The 19,255-nt window shown below is 39.8% G+C and overlaps 1 protein-coding gene across 2 annotated transcripts in view; it reads right to left on the bottom strand.

Moving 5' to 3' along the window:
- kcnab1a (potassium voltage-gated channel subfamily A regulatory beta subunit 1a) overlaps window positions 1-19,255 on the bottom strand; it is a 395,251-nt gene that overhangs the window by 277,126 nt on the left and 98,870 nt on the right. The window contains exon 1 of one of the 2 annotated variants that reach the window (XM_041212016.1): window positions 10,400-10,987. The exons of the other annotated variant lie outside the window; for it this stretch is intronic. Within the exon in view, the coding sequence (XP_041067950.1) occupies window positions 10,400-10,614 (215 nt within the window). The 5' untranslated portion in view covers window positions 10,615-10,987. Of the gene's footprint in view, window positions 1-10,399; window positions 10,988-19,255 lie in introns of those variants that run through there. 2 annotated transcript variants of the gene reach the window in all.

Below are 19,255 nucleotides of genomic sequence, written 5' to 3'. Positions count from 1 at the left end.
AGACTGGTAGCACACTCAGATTCACCGAAAATTACGCCCAGAAAATGGGTGTGCTTTCCATTCCAGTCACCATCAGATGGGAAACACACATATGAATTGTTAGTGAGGCCTGGGAGGTAAAATACCCCAGACACTGAATGTGTTTCTCAATTTCCCCATCACGTACTCTGAGTAAAAATCAACCCCAAGGACATGAAAAAATGTATACATTTAATATAAAATTATTGATGACTAACTGTAGAGTGCATGGAATTCCCTTTTTCCCCTTTCCAGCAGTCAAAAGTAAAGAAATAAGTTGCTTGATTTTTAATAGTTAAATTTTGATTCATCAGGCGATTAAGTACTGATGTATTGCCCGATGTCTTTCTACACAATCTTTAGGAATCCTGACCCTTATGTAACAGTTACAATGCTAGGACCAAACTGAACGGCCTTGCTTGTATTCTTATTTATTAAGATGGTACAACATGCTGCCTCTTTTGAAATAAACCAATATTGATTCTGAAGACAGAGAAGCCAAATTTAGGAAGATAGCCCTTGCCCAGAACTGATGGACCAAAGAGAAATAATTGAAATTCTGAACTTTCTGTACGTGTATACACAGTTAAAATTAAAGGACACTATCCATTTAAAAATCCATCTTGGGAAAAGGCATTGAAGTGGATAATCAGCCATGGTCGTATTGAATGGCGGAGCAGGATTGATGCGCTGAATGATCTACTCCTACGTTCCTAAATATATGTATAGCATATATTTGCTGAGAGAATTTTTCACTGCGTTAATCCATCCTGAACTGGAGGCAGCACATGGAACCACAAAGCAATCCACTGATCTGGACAAAGCTTACCTTAGGGCTTAGTCAGCATCTTGTTGAGGCTGTTCTCTTTCTCATTGCAACAGCATGCACAATAAATACCAAGTACAGCAACTACAGCAAAATCAACCAGGGAAAGAAAGCACTAATGACACAAACGGGAAACATTCCACTATTGCAGAAAAATAGTCTTAATGAACAGCACCAATCATGGTCCCACAGTGCAGTGATAGACACAGAGCCCCTCGCTTAAAGTCAAGCTGTGTTTCTTCTGAATCTGTAACTAATACACTTCAAAGAACACTGCATAAATTTACTTTTGCACTTCAAAGACCAAGCTCCCATGTGCTCCCCTCAATTCTGTTCTACAGTCCCAATTCACAAATTCCAACTGATGAATAAACATTTATGAGTATTCAAAAGAATTGTAACACAAGAAAATGTTAAATAAATTTGGGAGGAAACTAACTGAAGGATTGAATTATTGTAACCTCAGGATAAACCTTAATCAACACTGAAGGCCCTGGAATGTGGAGGTTAAGTTGCCTGCCCAATACACACACCAGCCGCTTGCTGTGATTAAAACCATCCAGAGATTCTTGCTGGATTTTCTATCCGTCTTGTCTATTTAATCCTGTGATTATAATGCTGCTATCATGAGTAAACTGGAGCAAACCTTTGGCTTAGGTGTCACAATGGCACCTCTGAGTCAAAAGGTCCAGGATTCAAATACCATAAATCCTGACGAGTAAAAACCAGAGCACTGGCTTTGAATTTTGGCTTGATGTCATGCAGGATACTCAAATCTAGGGGTGTGAATACATCCTCCTTCACCATCCAGATTTAGCCACCTGATGGGCTGATACAGAAGGTAGTTATGGCCAAAGGACAACCTGTTCACATAATGTCATATCAAACTGTTAATCCACTTTTTATTCTAGATTTAATTAAACAACTGAACTTAAATTTCCCAGCTGCCTGTGTCAGGGTTTGAATTTGTGTCCAGTAAAACAACCACTATCCAAATGTTCTCATTTTGATGTAAAATTTTATATTTACGTATTTCCAAGGAATTTCACAAATGTAACCTTTTTGGGCAATTTTCACTCCGAGGCCTCATTAATATGTTGCTAATTCGTTTACCATCTGGAACTGGAATTGAGCAGGCAAAAGCAGCCTGGCTTCACAAAATTAAGCAGCCATCCGCCTCACGAACCAAAGTAAAAGAAAAATCAACTGTTTGGACCTTTTCACCTTTGCAGGACCCAACTCTCTTCAGCTTGGCTCAGTGGTCAGATTAGAGTTCAAATAACAATTGGGATGCGATGACCTCATCTAACACTGACTTGAACATTTAATGAACCACCCCCGGGTTTTGCGCAGGTGATTCAGCCGCCTCTTCAGAAACAAAAGCACAAATTATAGTTGACGGGATCCACGCAGATTTCAGGCAGATCATTTTAAGTGTTGACGTTTCGAGTCTTCTCCGCCGATGCTGCCAGACCTGCTGAGTTTTTCCAGGTAATTCTGTTTTTGTTTTGGATTTCCAGCATCCGCAGTTTTTTATTTTTAGATCATTTTAAGTGTCCATCTGCCAATTTCCACCAGATATAGAGAGGTAAAATCACTCTTCCCACCTTCGTCAAATCACATACAGCACAAGTTGAATTGTTCAGATTCCCTAATACCTGGGAATGTGGCAAAAAGAGGTATTACTGTGCAGAATTAATTTTAAGTGGCCTTTCCCCGTGTAAACAAATATTGCTATATTTTCTGTGTGAAGTCCAGAAATTGCGACACTCCTATTCAAATTTATGCCGCTGACCTCTCTGTATAGCCTTAATTTTGCTCTAATATTTATATTGTGTGACAAAGTTTCACGGAAAGGATAATTCTTTTGAATCCATTTTATAGGCCCAAATGCTGCGGTCAGCAGCAATGTGACAGTGTTCACTGTTGACCTAAAAAAAGCTGCACACAAAGATCTAGCAAGCTCTGTGGCATGGATTTCACCATTACCAATGTTAATTTATTTGGGGTCAACTATCAGGGATCTCTAGCATACAGCTACAGTGATGTCATCAGGCAGGCTAAGCAGCAAACCAGGAAGTAAAATGCACTGATTATCTTTCACTTCTTAATTATTTTACAGAGAACGAAGATAGATTACGGCATACACAAGATTAAGGTAGAAGCTGAAATATCAGAAAAATACTTGAAATTAGATTAGTTTGCATTATCTCAAAAATCTGTATAATTGTTACCATGGAATTGAGAAATTTTACATTCCACAAATACAAAATTATTTTTTTCAGATCGAAGAAAGTTGTTTGGCAGTAGTTATGACCAATTCATCCATTATAAACCCAGTTACACATCGTTCAACAAGGCTTAATTTTCTCAAGAGTTTTTTTTTACAATGAGAATAGAACACAAAAAATGGAAGGTCGCATCAATTCAGTGATTACTAATTGATTTCAACAGCACACCCTGTGGAAGAGAAGGGAATCACAGGCAGCAACCTGATTGCCATATTTAGCTCAGCATGTACAGGCGTCAGAAGTTGCTGTTGTTTTCACAGAGTAATGACATGAATGTTGATAGTTTTGCCATTGTATACCGGCAGAATCCAGACTATAATAATTCTTCTTTAAAAAGAACTTTGGTTAAGAAAGCTATTCCTGAAGTGGTCATTGGAAACAAACAAAATGAAGAGAAAAAAAACACCCTTCTTAGTAGCAATGATTTGGAAAAAAAATCACCAATCATTCTCTTGTCAATTTTCAAACTAAGGGTAGACAGACATTTCTCACTCCATCACTGTGAGTCCCCAGTGGAACCAAGAGTATGGCTGCTTACTAGACCTGGCCATAGTAGACACTAATCAGCATTTGCACTCTTTAGAATCACTATGGAAAAGGAGAATCACTTTTGGAACACAAACTGCCTCTTGGAAATACACAGGGATCCAAAAAGTGATTGTGTGTTTCTCTTGAATATCATTGGTATCCTGTACTCATAATGCCTTCTACCATGATCAATTATCTGGTGTTTGTGCCCATTAACTCTGTAGGAAACTTGGATTCAGTTCAACCAGTTGAAAACCTTTGGTAGAATTATCTTGTTTCTGTTTTTGTTTACAAAACAGCTATGTAGGTTAGTATGGTTTTCAAAATGGTATGGGAGTGAACATTTCAACTGCAGCATGATGTGGATGTGGCTATAAACATTTGAGCCAAAATTCCTTGTCTTCAGCTTTTTATGCTAATATCTATGTTCTGATGTTCTTTGCAGGAGTCACTGAAGAATTCTTGGTGTGATGCTCAACTTGATGCTCTCCTGAATTAATTGTTATTTCAAATTCTGCGTCCAACTATGTCTGCCTGAAAAAACGTTATTCAAGATATTAAGGAGAAAATGCTTATAAAGGAAGAGAACACTTTATGTATTATGTGCCTAAAAGGCTCCTTTACGTAATTACCTGGCACCACTAGAAATTTCTAAACAAGCTACATTTATTCCAAAGGGGCAGTCAACTTTAGCCAAAGGGAAATGCGATGAATGGCAGAATTTCTAGTACATAATTATGACGCTAATAATTAATTGCATGGCAAATTTGGTTTATGATTGAACACTTGCACCCCTGGGTATAAACCTCATATCAGGTTTGAAGCACAACTTTAAGCCAACACACCAATGCAGGAGTGAAAGTGTGCTGCTTTGTCAGATGCCATCTTAAACCAAGGTTCTGTCTGCCAACTGTAGTGAAAAATCCCAAAGGATTATACAAAGAAGAGTAGGTATCCTGACCAAAGTTACTCCCATACAATAAAAACACAGATTGGCTGGTATTATTTTGTGGGATGCTACAGGTGCTCAGTGATGCTGTTTTTGTCTGTATAACACTCACTGTGCTTCAATTTGAATAATACTATATGAATGCAAATATTATGTTTCACTTAATTACAACAGAAATAAATCAGAGCTCACCTTAAATCTCTACTTTGGAAGCAGTTTGTAGTATTTTTCTGCACCCTCTCCTTTCCATTAACATACAGAAGCCACATAAATCATGTCACATGCCTTAAAGTTATAGCAGAAAAACAATTTTAATGCAGGAGTGATAGTAAAACAAATTGTTGACCCAACATGGAAAAATAAAAACAAAAAACTGCGGATGCTGGAAATCCAAAACAAAAACAGAATTATCTGGAATAACGCAGCAGGTCTGGCAGCATCGGCGGAGAAGAAAAGAGTTGACGTTTCGAGTCCTCATGACCCTTCGACAGAACTAGGTGAATCCCAGGAAGGGGTGAAATATAAGCTGGTTTAAGGTTGGGGGGGTGGGGGGAGAGAATTGGAGGGGGGGTGGTGTGGTTGTAGGGACAAATAAGCAGTGATAGAAGCAGATCATCAAAAGATTTAACAGACAACAGAACAAAAGAACACATAGGTGTCGAAGTTGGTGATATTATCTAAACGAATGTGCTAATTAAGAATGGATGATAGGGCACTCAAGGTACAGCTCTAGTGGGGGTGGGGGGAGCATAAAAGATTTTAAAATATTTTAAAATAATGGAAATAGGTGGGAAAAAGAAAAATCTATATAATTTATTGGAAAAAAACAAAAGGAAGGGGGAAGAAACAGAAAGGGGGTGGGGATGGAGGAGGGAGCTCAAGACCTAAAGTTGTTGAATTCAATATTCAGTCCGGAAGGCTGTAAAGTGCCTAGTCGGAAGATGAGGTGTTGTTCCTCCAGTTTGCGTTGGGCTTCACTGGAACAATGCAGCAAGCCAAGGACAGACATGTGGGCAAGAGAGCAGGGTGGAGTGTTGAAATGGCAAGTGACAGGGAGGTTTGGGTCATTCTTGTGGACAGACCGCAGGTGTTCTGCAAAGCGGTCGCCCAGTTTACGTTTGGTCTCTCCAATGTAGAGGAGACCACATTGGTAGCAATGAATGCAGTAGACTAAGTTGGGGGAAATGCAAGTGAAATGTTGCTTCACTTGAAAGAAGTGTTTGGGCCCTTGGACGGTGAGGAGAGAGGAAGTGAAGGGGCAGGTGTTACATCTTTTGCGTGGGCATGGGGTGGTGCCATAGGTGGGGGTTGGGGGTGATGATGGAAAAATAACCCATCTATTAATGATGCAGTCAAAAGTACTTCCACAAAGATCACCATTTCACTGCAAAAGCATAAGCCACACTTCACTGGTGCTACTCAACAGTGAAAAATGTACTCATACATCAATAGAATTTATTTTCAGTTCCATTAATTATTTCATTAGTCACCAGATATAAATGTATCTAAAGTTCTGTTGCTGCATTAAATTAGAAAATACTCTAGCTACTTGAATCCATTTTAGAAAAACTGCACAACCAGTAAGTTTAACCATGCTTTCAATCTCAATCTCTGTGTAGATATTGTGCCAAGCACACACCTAGTTATCTTGCCTTGATAGTAATATAAAGGATGCCTTATGACGTTATATGCTAAATATGCCAAACCTGAAAAGACACACAACAAAAAATAAAGGAGCACTTCTGTGTAATGCTATTATTTAAACAGACAGGTCGTGTCCATTGTATTCAAAACAATGGAAACTTAATACTTAAGTGGATGCAAATTGAATCTATATATTGATTTGGATGGATGGTGAAAGGCATGAAAGGTTAAATCTGATGATTTGGATGAACCTGTCATCCTCACAGTTAAAATGACTTACAACAAAGATACGACGCTTCAGGCTTTTGTTAGGCCATTCCTCACACATGTTTTTGAGTAGTGTCTCATTTTATCAATATGGGTTTAAAATTAATAACTAGTCCAGGTATGAAGGTATTAGTAAGAAGTTTAAATCCCTAATTAGAGACAATGTAAAATCCATTGTCCAGTAACAATGTATATTCTTATGAAGATTTTATGTAAAGAAACTGTCTTCCCTCAAAACTCCTTCCTATAAAATACCAAAAATACAATTTTAGTCAACAAGTTCCTATTAAGTGAACATGTCATGTTACACATTATCACACTGTACTCTGCACACCTTAAATCATATAATATTCACTTTCTCAGTTATCAGTTACTTGATTATTTATTAGGACCTAAACTGTAGTTGAGAACTATTCAGGCTTGTCCTCATAAATCTAACTAAGAATAATCATGAGTTAACTAATACAATGCCCCCAGGTTATATAATGAATAAGGGAATGAAAGGCTTCACAATATTTTGTTTATTAATAAGATGAAAAAGATCATTATTATCCTTAAAGATTAATGGACTGATGATAAATGCTTATTCCATACAAGTCATACACTAAAAGGTGAAAGATATTTAACATTTCAAATTTGATGTAACCTATCTAAATGGGCTAAATAGATTGGGGAAAATACACATTGAACTCAAACTAAAGAAAGCTACAAGTGATGAATTGCAAGTTAGAGGGCAGTTAATGTAATAATGTTAACAGTCTCAAGTCAATAATGATATATCATCGGCACATACTCTAAGGGTCAAAGGGATTAGTTACAGAAATGAATGCCAAGATGAAAGTTTCATTCCTCAGCTGAAATGAATGAATAGGTTTACAGGTAAGGATGGTCAAGTTTTCTACATTAACAGTGGAGACTGATATATAAAAAATTTCACTGTATGATGCTGGTGGACATGTTCTAGGGTATTGCTGTTACAGCAGAATTTTAGTTCTTTACAAGGCTCCAAATGACATAGAATAATACTGCTTGGCTTTTAAACAATAGCTTGAAAAAATTATGACAAAGCTGGGCATTATCTGTGCAGTTGTGGTTATCAAAGTTCAAAGAATATTCTTAATAGTCCTCTAAAAAAGCATATTTCTCCTACATAGCAATCGTCATTATGCTAAATAATGAATTCAGCAAGCTGAATAATAAACAAGATTTTTGATTTTCATTGAACAATGTACGGAATTACAGAATGTGGTCCCCAAAATGCTAACAAAGCATCCTAAAAGCACCATAGTCAAATCAATAAAAATGTAATAAAATTTGAATTTCATTTATTGCTGGTGATTTTCCAGCAATGCATCACCCACTGACAACACACAGCAGCAAATTGTAGGTGCACAGCATGTACCAGGAAAATTACCCTTACTCAGCCTTTGACACAAAGAATGGTATTTCACTGATAGATAGAAAACAGATCTTCAGTAGAAAGGAAGAAGTTCAGAGAAGTGACTGAAGTCTTGGTCAAAGAGGTGGGTTTTGAAATGTTTGTAAAAACGGAGCAGAAAAAAGGTTCAGAGAGATAATTCCATAAAGTAGGGCTCAGATGACTGAAGACGCTGCCAGCAAATGATCAGATGAAGTGATAATGGTTAAGGCCCAGAATGTACCACCTGAGAGTGTGGTGAAGGCAGGTTCAATCAAGGCATTCAAAAGGGAAGTAGACTGTCACTTGAAGAGGAAGAATGTATAGGGTTATGGGGAGAAGGCGGGAGAATGGCACTAAGTGAATTGTTCATTCAGAGGGCTGTGCAGACATGATGGGTCAAACGGCCTCCTATTGCACTGTTAACAATTCTGTGATGTGTAAAAGGGCATAGTCAGAGGAATTTGGAAAGGAAATTGTAAGATTGGAGGTGGAAGAAATAGATTGAAAACATATTTAAAAACTAGGATGAGGAGCTTAAATTTAACATACCAGGGGGCTGGGGAGCTAATGTAGGTCAGCAAGGACAAGGATGAAGGGTGAGCAGGGTCTAATATAGGACAGCAAAGCTTTGCTCAAGGTGCAGTTTCTAAATGGAGGTCAGTAATCAGTATTGGGGTAGTTGAATCAAGTGCGACAAAGGCATGCATATCAGTGGTGGTCGGACGAAGGTGAGGAAAGAAGTGGGGTACGTAGTGGAGGTGGAAGTAAGCAGTCCTTGTGAGGCAATATGAAGTCTGAAACTAAGCTTAAGATTGAACAGAACTTCAAGATTGTGCACAATTTAATTTTAGCCCAAGACAGTAATGGGGGTGGGGAAGCATCTGTTTGCAAAAGAGCCTAGTTTGTGGCAGAGACTGAAAACAGATTCCGTAGGGCCACATTGGCTTTGAGAAGGGCTGAAGCCAGGATTGAGGGGATTCAAACATGGAATTATGGGAGTGATGGGCATGTAGCTGGGAGATAACAGGCTCTCAACAGGGGAAGGGTCATTGGAGATGACACAGAAATTACCGTTGATATTAACTATCCTAATTATAAATAAATGTAATCATGGAATGTGATTCCAAAACATCAGCAAATATCACAGGATCCCATAAAATAAAAGCAGAATTTGATATATTCAGAAACTAAATCAGTGGCTCAAATGATAAAAGATAGATACTGGCTAGAAAATCAGTCCAAGATTTTAAAAGATTAATGTTACACAGAGTTTACAGTGTAATAATTTAAATCTTAGGAGCTCTTCAGGCACTGGTTCCTGAGGTTGCCACCATAGTTTCTGTTGTATGCAGCTGGCCTGCTTTTTAACATTAATTTGTTTCCAAAGCAGTTTTGTCTCAAGAAAATGAACTATTAAAACAAAGCACTCATGTAAAGATGTGAATCTGATCCATGACCATTTTTAAATTTCTGCAAGACTTATTTTCTGCAAGATTCCGATTTTGGTTTTTAAGATCTGACTACACTTCTAAAGGTGGTTTTATATCTTTCGGAGCTGTAGCAACTCTGATTTTCCACCTGCAAGTTTTATGCAATCATGTTTCTGAAAGAAAGCTGAATAGGACGTTAACACACAAGAAAGAATTTTTTTATACTGGAGCAAATCAAATGAAATATTTGTTAAAGAAACTTGTAGTAACAGAAAACATCATTGGATTTCTCTGCTGTGTTACATACTACCTTAGTTTAATAAAAATATTCTGAATCTTAATGTGTGCTTCAACACTACTGTAAAATGGATTGCTGGAATTGTGTATATTCAAGACAAAACATTTTTGTATTTAGCAGTTAGACTAACACATGATTCAGATCCCAGCACAGAATGCCACAATCTCAAACATTCGCCAACAACATTTTTACATATCTGCAGTGTATTTTTACTGATGATTGATGTTTGTTAGTGTTCTTTAGCAATACATATTTAGTACTTAGTACTTCAGTATTCAGTGCTTCGTACTTAGATGAAAATAGCATGTAAATAAATAAATGGGAATCGGGTACTGAAATTTAGTTTTTTAAATGAAGCCCACAAAAATCCTATGTTTTCTGTCAAAATAGCAAAGCATAAAAATTCATTCATTCTAAAAAGTATTGACTATGAAACATTACATTAGGAACACAACCTTCAACATTGTATCGAAACCTCTTGCGCTGAACAAACACTGAAGTTTTTAGCAGAGCAGTAATTCATTTAATGCACAAAGTCACATTTACTTTATTGGATCTGCTGAGGTCAAAGGCTATGATTAGCATAATTGTATTTGAATGTTATGGGCAGTACATTATACTAAATATCAGAAAAATAACATCATTACTTTAGCTGTGAAATCATTATCTGGATTAGGCAACGGAACAAATCTATAAACTATTGAGTAAAACAAGAATATTTCTCATACCTATATTTCATCCCTGTCTGTTTTGCTGTTGACTCCTTCAGAGAGATGTGGTGCTGAGGTATGAAGTGTCCCAGACTCCGGGCAATGATAGCAACCGTCCGAAATTTTGCACGGGCCCCATTCCCTAATTTTGGGCTGCTGGGGTTTTGCTTGTGCCTGTCCTCATTACTCCGTGCCTTCAAATTATGATCGGTGCAAGCAATTGAGACTTGCATTTTTGTTTGTTAGTGCTGCTGTATCAAAATACTAACCTCAAGTCAGCAAACCAGCTGCTTTGCACTAGTATAACACTTGCGGGGCAGCAGAGAGATGTTGGTTTAATCCAGAGAGGCTGTAATTAGCAAAGCATCGCATCACAGCTACTTGAGTGCTATACTCAGTCCAGATAAGTGCCAGTCAACGCAGCTAAGATTGATGCAGGACACCGAACTGTGCCCATAAAAAATATTGAAATCTTTTCACACAGCATTAAGCTTTCCCCCCACTTTACACTTTCCCCCTTCCGCCAAATCTGCAGTCATTTAGCTCTTTGGTGAAGAAAGAACTCAGCACTTGAATGTTATGCAGCCTGAATTTCCCAACGCTCTGCCTTTGGTTGCCTGCAGATTTTGCACAATGTGAACGAGCTCCTCCCACGTCCTCGCCAAGCCCCCAGTTGCTATTTCACATTTTCCCCCGGCACCAGTAGGTTGCATGCTTTCGTGACACACTCTTAACTCTTTAAGTGGAACTGCTGAGCGGACAAGTTGTGAAAGACTCAGAAAAAATCTCACTCGCGGACTCAAATGAAACAGACCGAGGGAACAGCAGTCGTTTTAAAATAATAGCCCACGAAGGACCGATGAAGATTTACCACTGCTGCCTGTTATTATATCGGACCTCAGGCACTGAGAAACAATAGAAAGCTGATGTATTTCAGGATTTCTTGACAGATTGCATTTTATTACAAAGTAATAAGCGGGCAGGGTCTGCTCTGAGCCCCTGGTGTGCAGGCATCAGCAATTTGCTATTCAGCTATATAAATTTTCAATGAAGACACAACCTAGTACACAGCAGTGCGAAAAAAAATCCCTGTACAAGAATCGCAGAGTGCTTCAGCACAGAAGCAGGCTATTCGGCCCATCGTGCTTAATCTGGTTCCTTGATAGAGCTATCCCATTAGTCTCACTTCACTGCCCTTCCCCCATTGCTTTGTTTTTCTCCCTTCAAGCATTTATACGATTATCTTCTGAAAAGTACTATTCAATCTGTTCCCACCATCCCTCTCAGGCTTGCCTTCCAGATCACAACTCATTGCATAAGAAGTTTTCTCAAGCTGCCTTTGTTTTTTTTTGCCAGTCATCTTAAATCTGTGTCCTCTGCTTATTAATCTTTCTGCCACTAGAAACTGTTCCTCCGTATTTACTCAGTCAAAGCTGTTCATGATTTGGAACGCCGCCATTAAATCTCTTAACATTCTCTTTTCTAATGAGGGCAACCTCAGCTTCTCCACACATCTGAAGTCTCTCATCCCTGATACCATTCGAGCAAATCTCTTCTGCACCTTCCTTAAGAAGTTGACATCCTAAAAGATGGTGCCCAGAAAAATACCCCAGATGAGGGTTTTATAAAGATTAACAAAAAGAGGATACAGATTTATGATTGCAAACATGATTTTAGGTGCTTCTCAGAAGCTGGGAATGTTACATTTTCTGATAGGGAGACATGGTTTATGGCTTAGTCTTGGCTGCCCTGATAAGAGAGGGCAGAGGGCCAAAACCAAATATTGCAAAAGGTCATAAGACCAACAGCAAAGCAATTTGAGGCCGGCATACGTGGAACGTGTATAATTGGATGATGGGGTTTTTGTTGTAAGTCATTGATTAGTTAATGGCTTTAATGGTATAAAATTAAGTGATTGTGTGTGTGCATGTGTATGTGTGTGATGCTGCGGTCACCTGTCCTCGGTCTGTCCATGTATGTCAGGTCAATTCTGCACTCTGAAAGAAGAAAAATTTTGTGTGCAAGACTATTTCGGCACATTCACTCCTGCATCTGCAGGGGTAGTAGAGACATTAGTGCTGAATTCAGAAGTCCTGATGTTGTGGTTTTGTTTAATTGCAGTCGTGCTTTTCTATTCTTTGAGTAGAAATAAATAGGGAAACAACACTTACTTGCCAATGAACTCGCAGCATGAATTTGAATGCTTATGTGTGGTGTTTCACTTTACAATGTGCACATGCTCACTGATCTCACACGAGCACGAATCATCAGATAATGATGAAACTGAGAGATAAATGGAAGTGTTTGAAGCCTGCTGACAAGAATAATGCGACTACATCCCTGAAGGATATACAACATGGTGTATTTAGACTTCCAAAAAGCATTTGATAATGTTCCACATGATAGACTCTGATGTAAACTCAAAGGTGTCAGGATCCAGGATGAAACCTGGTATAGACAAAAAAATTGCTGAAGGTTAGAAAATGGTAGATTGTGGTTAGAGGATTGCAGGGCAGTATTGTGCACAGTGCCCTAGGGGTCAGTTTTGTGATTACTACTGTTTCCAATTAACATTAAAGGAGATTAACCAGAATTGAAGGAATACAAAATCTGTTAGTGGGCAGAATATTTTTGGGCCAAAGGAGGTGATCCTGTAGGAGTATTTAAATCGTAAATGCTATGAGAAAGTTTCATCCAAAAAACTATTTTAAATTACAAAATGAGAGTAGGATGAGGAACACAGCTTCAAATTAACAAAAAGCAATTTAACGAATAATATCAGGAAGTTCTTTTTCACAGAATGATGAACACTTGGAAAGGACTTCCACAGTGGTGGAGGCAAAAACCTGGGGCAGGATTTTCAGGTCGTCAGGCGGGTGCAGTGGGTGGGCCCGGGTGCAAGTGGGAAACAATCTGCCACCTGCAATCGGCCCCCGGCTGCCATTTCACGCTGGCTGGCCAATTAACAGCCAGCTATCATGAACGGTGCACTGAAAGGCTCAGCACTGCCGGGGTGGGGGGTGGGCAAGTTCTAATGTCTGCGCAAGGGCGAGGGAGCGTGCACTGAAAGCTCCCCGTAGGCCGGGAGCTGCCTCAGGGAGCTGAACAATTTTAAAATCAAAAATAAAGATTTATAAAATCTGAAAAAAATGTCCCGACATGGGACTAGCTCACAATGACATGAACAGAATAAAAATTCTGCCCAGAAATTTATTTTTTATTTAATTGTGAAAACCTCATCCCGCCCGTGGATGAGGTTTGCTAAAAAATCAAAAGGCCACCCGGTCGATTCGCCCGCCTGCCAGACTTAAGGATGGATGGTCAGTGAAAAATATGTTTAAATTAATTGATTAAGGGCCTTAATAGGCCTCTTAATTGTCAGCGGCCATGCTGCCAACTCTCATGCATGCCCACCAACCAAAACATCACATGTGTGCATGATGACATTGGGATGCTCGCATGACGTCATCGCGCACTATCTTACGCACAATTGGGTCAGGCATGCACCCACCCATGGGACAGAAAATCTGGAATCATTTAAGAAACAATTAAATGAAATGAGGGTTAAATGTATAGTTGTTCAGGATGGATTAAAATTAGGCCAAATAGCTTTGCTAATCTATATGTATCTCTTGATCTTAGAATTCTAGCATTTTCTAATTATGTCAATTGTTATGTAAAGAAAAATGAAGCAGCAAATTTTGGCAATGCAACCTCTGATTTACAGCAAACAAACATTTAAAATTATAACTGAGGTGGCAGGTTTATATTTCGAATATATTGAGTTACTCTCTCTTAAGGCTAAAGCCATTTGCATCTCCAAGTCTCAGACAAGTATCCGTGCATGTGAGTTGAAGTGAGTGAAGTGGAGTTATAACGTTGGTTGTGCACTGCTGCAAATTGCACTGAGGTTGACCACAAAGAACCTTTGTGCATGGATGCTTCAATGCATGCATGAAACCTGTACCCATGTAGTGAACTTTCCATGCCCGGAAAGTATTAACAGGAATATCACTTCGCTAAGTATGCTAAAAAATAATCCATACAAAATTTTGAAAGTTTCCAGGAAGGTCAACAGACTGCCTGGGCAGTTCACATATGACTTCTTGCAGGGACAGAATCATATTGTGGCTGGTGTAAATTCAGAGTGCTATGAGACAGCCTCATGATGAATTGATACACTGCTTGCCTTTAGTGCTGATAGGATTCAGACCTTAACTTAACTCTCAAGATATAATGCCATTTTCACACTGATGCATACTTGGAACTATTCCACATTGGTTCTGCCATTTTGAGAGTATAACTGCAGTACCAACAGACTGTGTATTTAAATAACAAAACAGTAATGTGTTAGAATCATATCTCTCAAGGCTGAATTTTTCTTTCACAAAATGTTAGGACATGGTATGATCTGGACATTTGGATATTAACTTGCGATTTTTTTTTAAAAGAAGGTCATAAGATCACTTTGGAACTATCAACAAGTAGGCCCCTTCTGAGGAATCACCTGACCTAGAAGGAGTTATTTGTTCGTTTTGAACTGCAAAGCACTTAATTAATGAGAAACTGGAAGACAAAAAGGCAATCACATGGCAGAAGTAAACCTTAAGTTTGAACCTGTGGTTTTGCTTTCAGTCTTATTGGGGAACAAGCTGAGGTTAGAAGGCTACTGTAGCTGGCTACCACTCTCTACCTTGCCTAAAATTTTGTGTGGCTATCAACCTGTAGCCAGAGAACCCCCATCTGAGTGTAACTAGTCTGCATTTGGACCTGCAAAGCTGAGGCCTGTTTGTGAAAACTTCCAGACATCCACAGGGCCATCAGCCCACCTTCGCACGAGAGAACTCCAGGTTGACGGCACTACGGCCCTGTGGATTTTACCCTTTACTTTATAACGCCCATCCTCCAAAGCCCATCTCTGCAGAGAGACTTGATCTATTTGCCTTTTGTTTGTCTGTGTGTGTGTCTGTGTTTGTGGGAGGAATTCTTTAGGAAGAGATAGATATTCCTCTTGGTTACAGTTGTGTGTTAACCAGCAACTTGTTAAAAGAAGTTTTGTTGTAAAATAAATTAATCATTCTGCATCTTTTTAAAGAAGTTAGAGTCTCTTTTCTTATGGGTACTTGAAGTCTAGGTACACAATTGGTCATTTTAGTGAGAAAATTAAACATTTAAATTGATGGTACAGTCATAACAAATGTGAAGTTCACTCAGTGGGTCAAAGAGCTCCCACTAGTTACAACATCCACTGTTTAAATTCAACAACAAAAACTGGTGTTTTTAACTCCCCCTGGCAGGAATGGAGTGGAGGAACAGTTAAAAAGGAGTAGCTTCATTTCGCAATCCATTCTCAATGATCCACAATTTGAATACCAATGATCTTGGTAGTAGACAAGGCTTGCAACGGCTCTGGTAGGGATCACATTACTAAAAGCAAATTGGAGTCCCTTGAATTGTAGGAATCTGCAGTGGAATTTTGGCTGGCCCTTAGTGAAGAGCTTGCCTTGATCACCCCACCAGGTAAACCCATCAGTCTGCTAGCAAAACTAAGGTAAGTTTAAAACAAAGCCATAGTGAGACCTGGAGGAGCAGGCGTGCTCCTCTGGACACCACAAGGAAAGTCCAGCCTTCTTCTATCTCATGCTCCCTTCCCCTCTCCAACCATGAATGCCTGCAAATGCTCCCCACCCTCCCTTCCCAGATTAACAATGTTGCTAGCAGGCTTCTTCTGATGCCAGCAGTTGGCCTCTGCACCTGCTTTTCATTTTTCCCACCAACCAGCTGAAGCTTTCTGTCAGAAGTGGCCAGGCAACTAACCTAGTGGCACTTAATCAAGGGCTGATAGGTAAAATAAGTTTTCTGACTCATACTTCCGTGTGAGATTCCTATTGGGAGTTAATCAGCCTATATCACATTATTGCAAAGGGATTTGAACCCATCAGAATTCAAACAAGGTTCCAGTCAATCTGAGTCAATTTTTTGACAAGTGAGTTGAGTAGAAATTTCAAGAAACTAATGAAGTTCTTTTGTCATGTATTGAAGTTTAAAGTAGGTCAAAATATTCTGGGCAACTACCTAGATGTAAATCAAGAACCTGGACATTCAAGGCTCCCAAAAGGGAGCTGTCCTTTTTTAACTTTCCTTATTGCCTCATTACAATACATATGCCACTACAGTTGTAACAGTATACTTAGCATCATCAGTGGTCTGTATAGACAGGTTCTAGTTTGATTCCTGCTTCCCCAAATCTGACATGTGCTTCATATGAGCTCCATGTAAAGGGAAGTTTTGCTACAGCTTCCCAGTTAGACCACATCTGATGTACTGTGTACAGTTCTGGGCCCCAAACCTTAGAAAAAATACGTTGACATGGAAGGAGTGCAGTGTAGATTCAACAAAATGCTACCAGGGCTCCATTGGTTAGTAATGAGAGATTACGTAAACTTGGTTTGTATTCCATACAATGTAAAAAGTTGAAGGGTAATTTTGATTTAGGAATTTTAGGATCCTGAAAGCAATTGATAGAGAAGATGGCAAATAACATTTTCCATGCATAGGTGAGTCTAGGACCTTGGTACATAACCTTAAAATCAGAGCCAGGCCATTCAGGAGCAAAGTTAAGAAACACATCCTCATGAAAAGGTTGGAATTATCTTCCTTAAAAAAAAAGGAGATGCAAGCACAATTAATCATCTAAGATCTGAAATCAATAGAATTGTGTGGGCCAAAGGTGTTAAGTGAAATTGCCCAAAGCAGATGGATAGATTTAGATCATCTATGATCTCATTGAAAGCAGAACAGATGCAAGGGACTGGATTAGCCCACTGCTGTTCCTATGCTCCTAATTCTTCAGGTTTCCAGAATCAAACATCTTTTCTCCTCTTCAATTTTTTTCTTTCTATCATCACTCTCAACAATCATCACATCCCTTCTTAGTAAATGCCCAATCCAATTAATTTGGTTTCTTCTGATATATGCATCTGGTATCATTGCCACCTCTTTACTTTTCTTGTCTAACCATTTTGCTTGATCCATGAGTCTCCAAACTCACATCTCTAAGCTCACTAGGTTGTATATAATTATACAGAATTTACAGCACAGATTCCAGGTCTCTGATTTCTTCAATGTCCTTGTTTCAGCGCAATGCAGCAACAAGCTTCATATCAAACTACTCACTAACCTTAAGATAAAAGCAAAAAACTGCAGGTGCTGGAAATCTAAAACACAAACAAAAATAAAAATACCTGGAAAAACTCAGCAGGTCTGACAGCATCTGCAGAGAGGAACTCACTAATCTTTTCTTCAGTTCTCTATTTAATTGACCAGCCAATATCCTCTTCCTTCTGGTAAGTGACAATTGTCTCAGAGTAATCCTAGCTCTCGCCTTGTGGGCATAACTGCCATCTTCAATCCTTATGCTTCTGTATCTCACCTGATCCAATTATTCCTCATTTATTAAACTGGGCCTGAATTTCACGCTTGGCGTGTACGCCAAGTCAGCGGGAGAGGAAGTGGATGTGGAATCCGTTTCCAGCCATGTTCGCGTTGCAAATGCAATTTCATGCTGGATGATCAATTACAGTCTGCCAAGCGTCCTTCTCAATGGTCGGGAAGGGCTGGGTGGGGGCGGAAGCCTGTCTGGCGCCAGGTCCACTGGCGACCCAGCGGGTGCTTTAAAACCAGCAGAGGCAGCTCCCTGAAGGCTGCCAGGGGAGAATCTTTGCAGTCTGTCATTTCACTCAGACAATAGCCTCATCTGCAGCTGGAAACGTCAAGCAGGAGGGCAAGTCGGGTGGGCACTCGGCCCTCTGTTTCTCAGACAAATCCCTTGCAGTCCTTGTGGAGGAGGTTGGTTTCAGGCGGGACACTCTAGTACCCAGGGATGGCAGGAGGAGGCCACCACACCTGACCAAAAAAGCCTGGGAGGAGGTAGCAGCTGAGGTCAGCGACCACGATATCGTGCTGCACACATGGTCCAGTGCTGCAAAAGGTTTAACGGACTTGGCAAGGGCAAATACTGAGTTGGCATGGATCAGTGTGGAGGAGTGTTAAGGGCTGGCCACCCACCCATGCAGTTCGGGGGTGTTAGAGCCTAAGTACCAACTGTCAATGACAACAGAGCCAGCCAAGGGAGTGAGCACTGGCTGCTTGGCCTGAGTACCTTGCGGGTCAAGGCCCACAACTCAGGTGTGCCCTGCAATGTATCCCAGAGTGGGGGCTTTGCCAGGCTGCAATGGCGCTGCAGGTTGGGAGTGGACAAATTCAATGCTCCTTTGTCATTTCAGGAGAAGAGAAGCCATAACACCAATGGAAGAACTAAGACGCATTTCATTAAGATAAAAGTAAAATACTGCAGATGCTGGAAATCTGAAACAAAAACAAAAATAGCTGGAAAAACTCAGCAGGTCTGACAGCATCTGTGGGAAGGAAGACAGAGTTAACATTTCGAGTCCGTATGACTCTTCATCATAACGCATTTCACGCTTGGCAGACTTTAATTGATCATCCAGCATGAAATTGTGTTTGCAATGCAAACATGGCTGGAAACAGATTCCACATCCTCTTCCTCTCCCGCTGACTTGATGTACACGCCAAGCGTGAAATTCAGGCCCAGTTTAATAAATGAGGAATAATTGGATCAGGTGAGATACAGAAGCATTAGGATTGAAGATGGCAGTTATGCCCAGAAGGCAAGAGCTAGGAAGTCCTCCAAAACTCTTCATTCTGATGAGGTACGAGATCAACGCTTTGGAGTTGGAATGCTGCCAGCCACCTCATTCAGCTGGTCGTGGAGAGGCGGGTCTCTGAAGAAGGTAAGAGTGCAGTGCACAGAGGTGAGAGTGTTGGATTGTGCAAACATTCTTGTGTAGTCTC

Source organism: Carcharodon carcharias, chromosome 2 (genome assembly GCF_017639515.1).
Source record: "Carcharodon carcharias isolate sCarCar2 chromosome 2, sCarCar2.pri, whole genome shotgun sequence".
NCBI classification, from domain to species: Eukaryota; Metazoa; Chordata; class Chondrichthyes; order Lamniformes; family Lamnidae; genus Carcharodon; species Carcharodon carcharias.
This window is presented reverse-complemented; position numbering and strand designations above follow the sequence as displayed.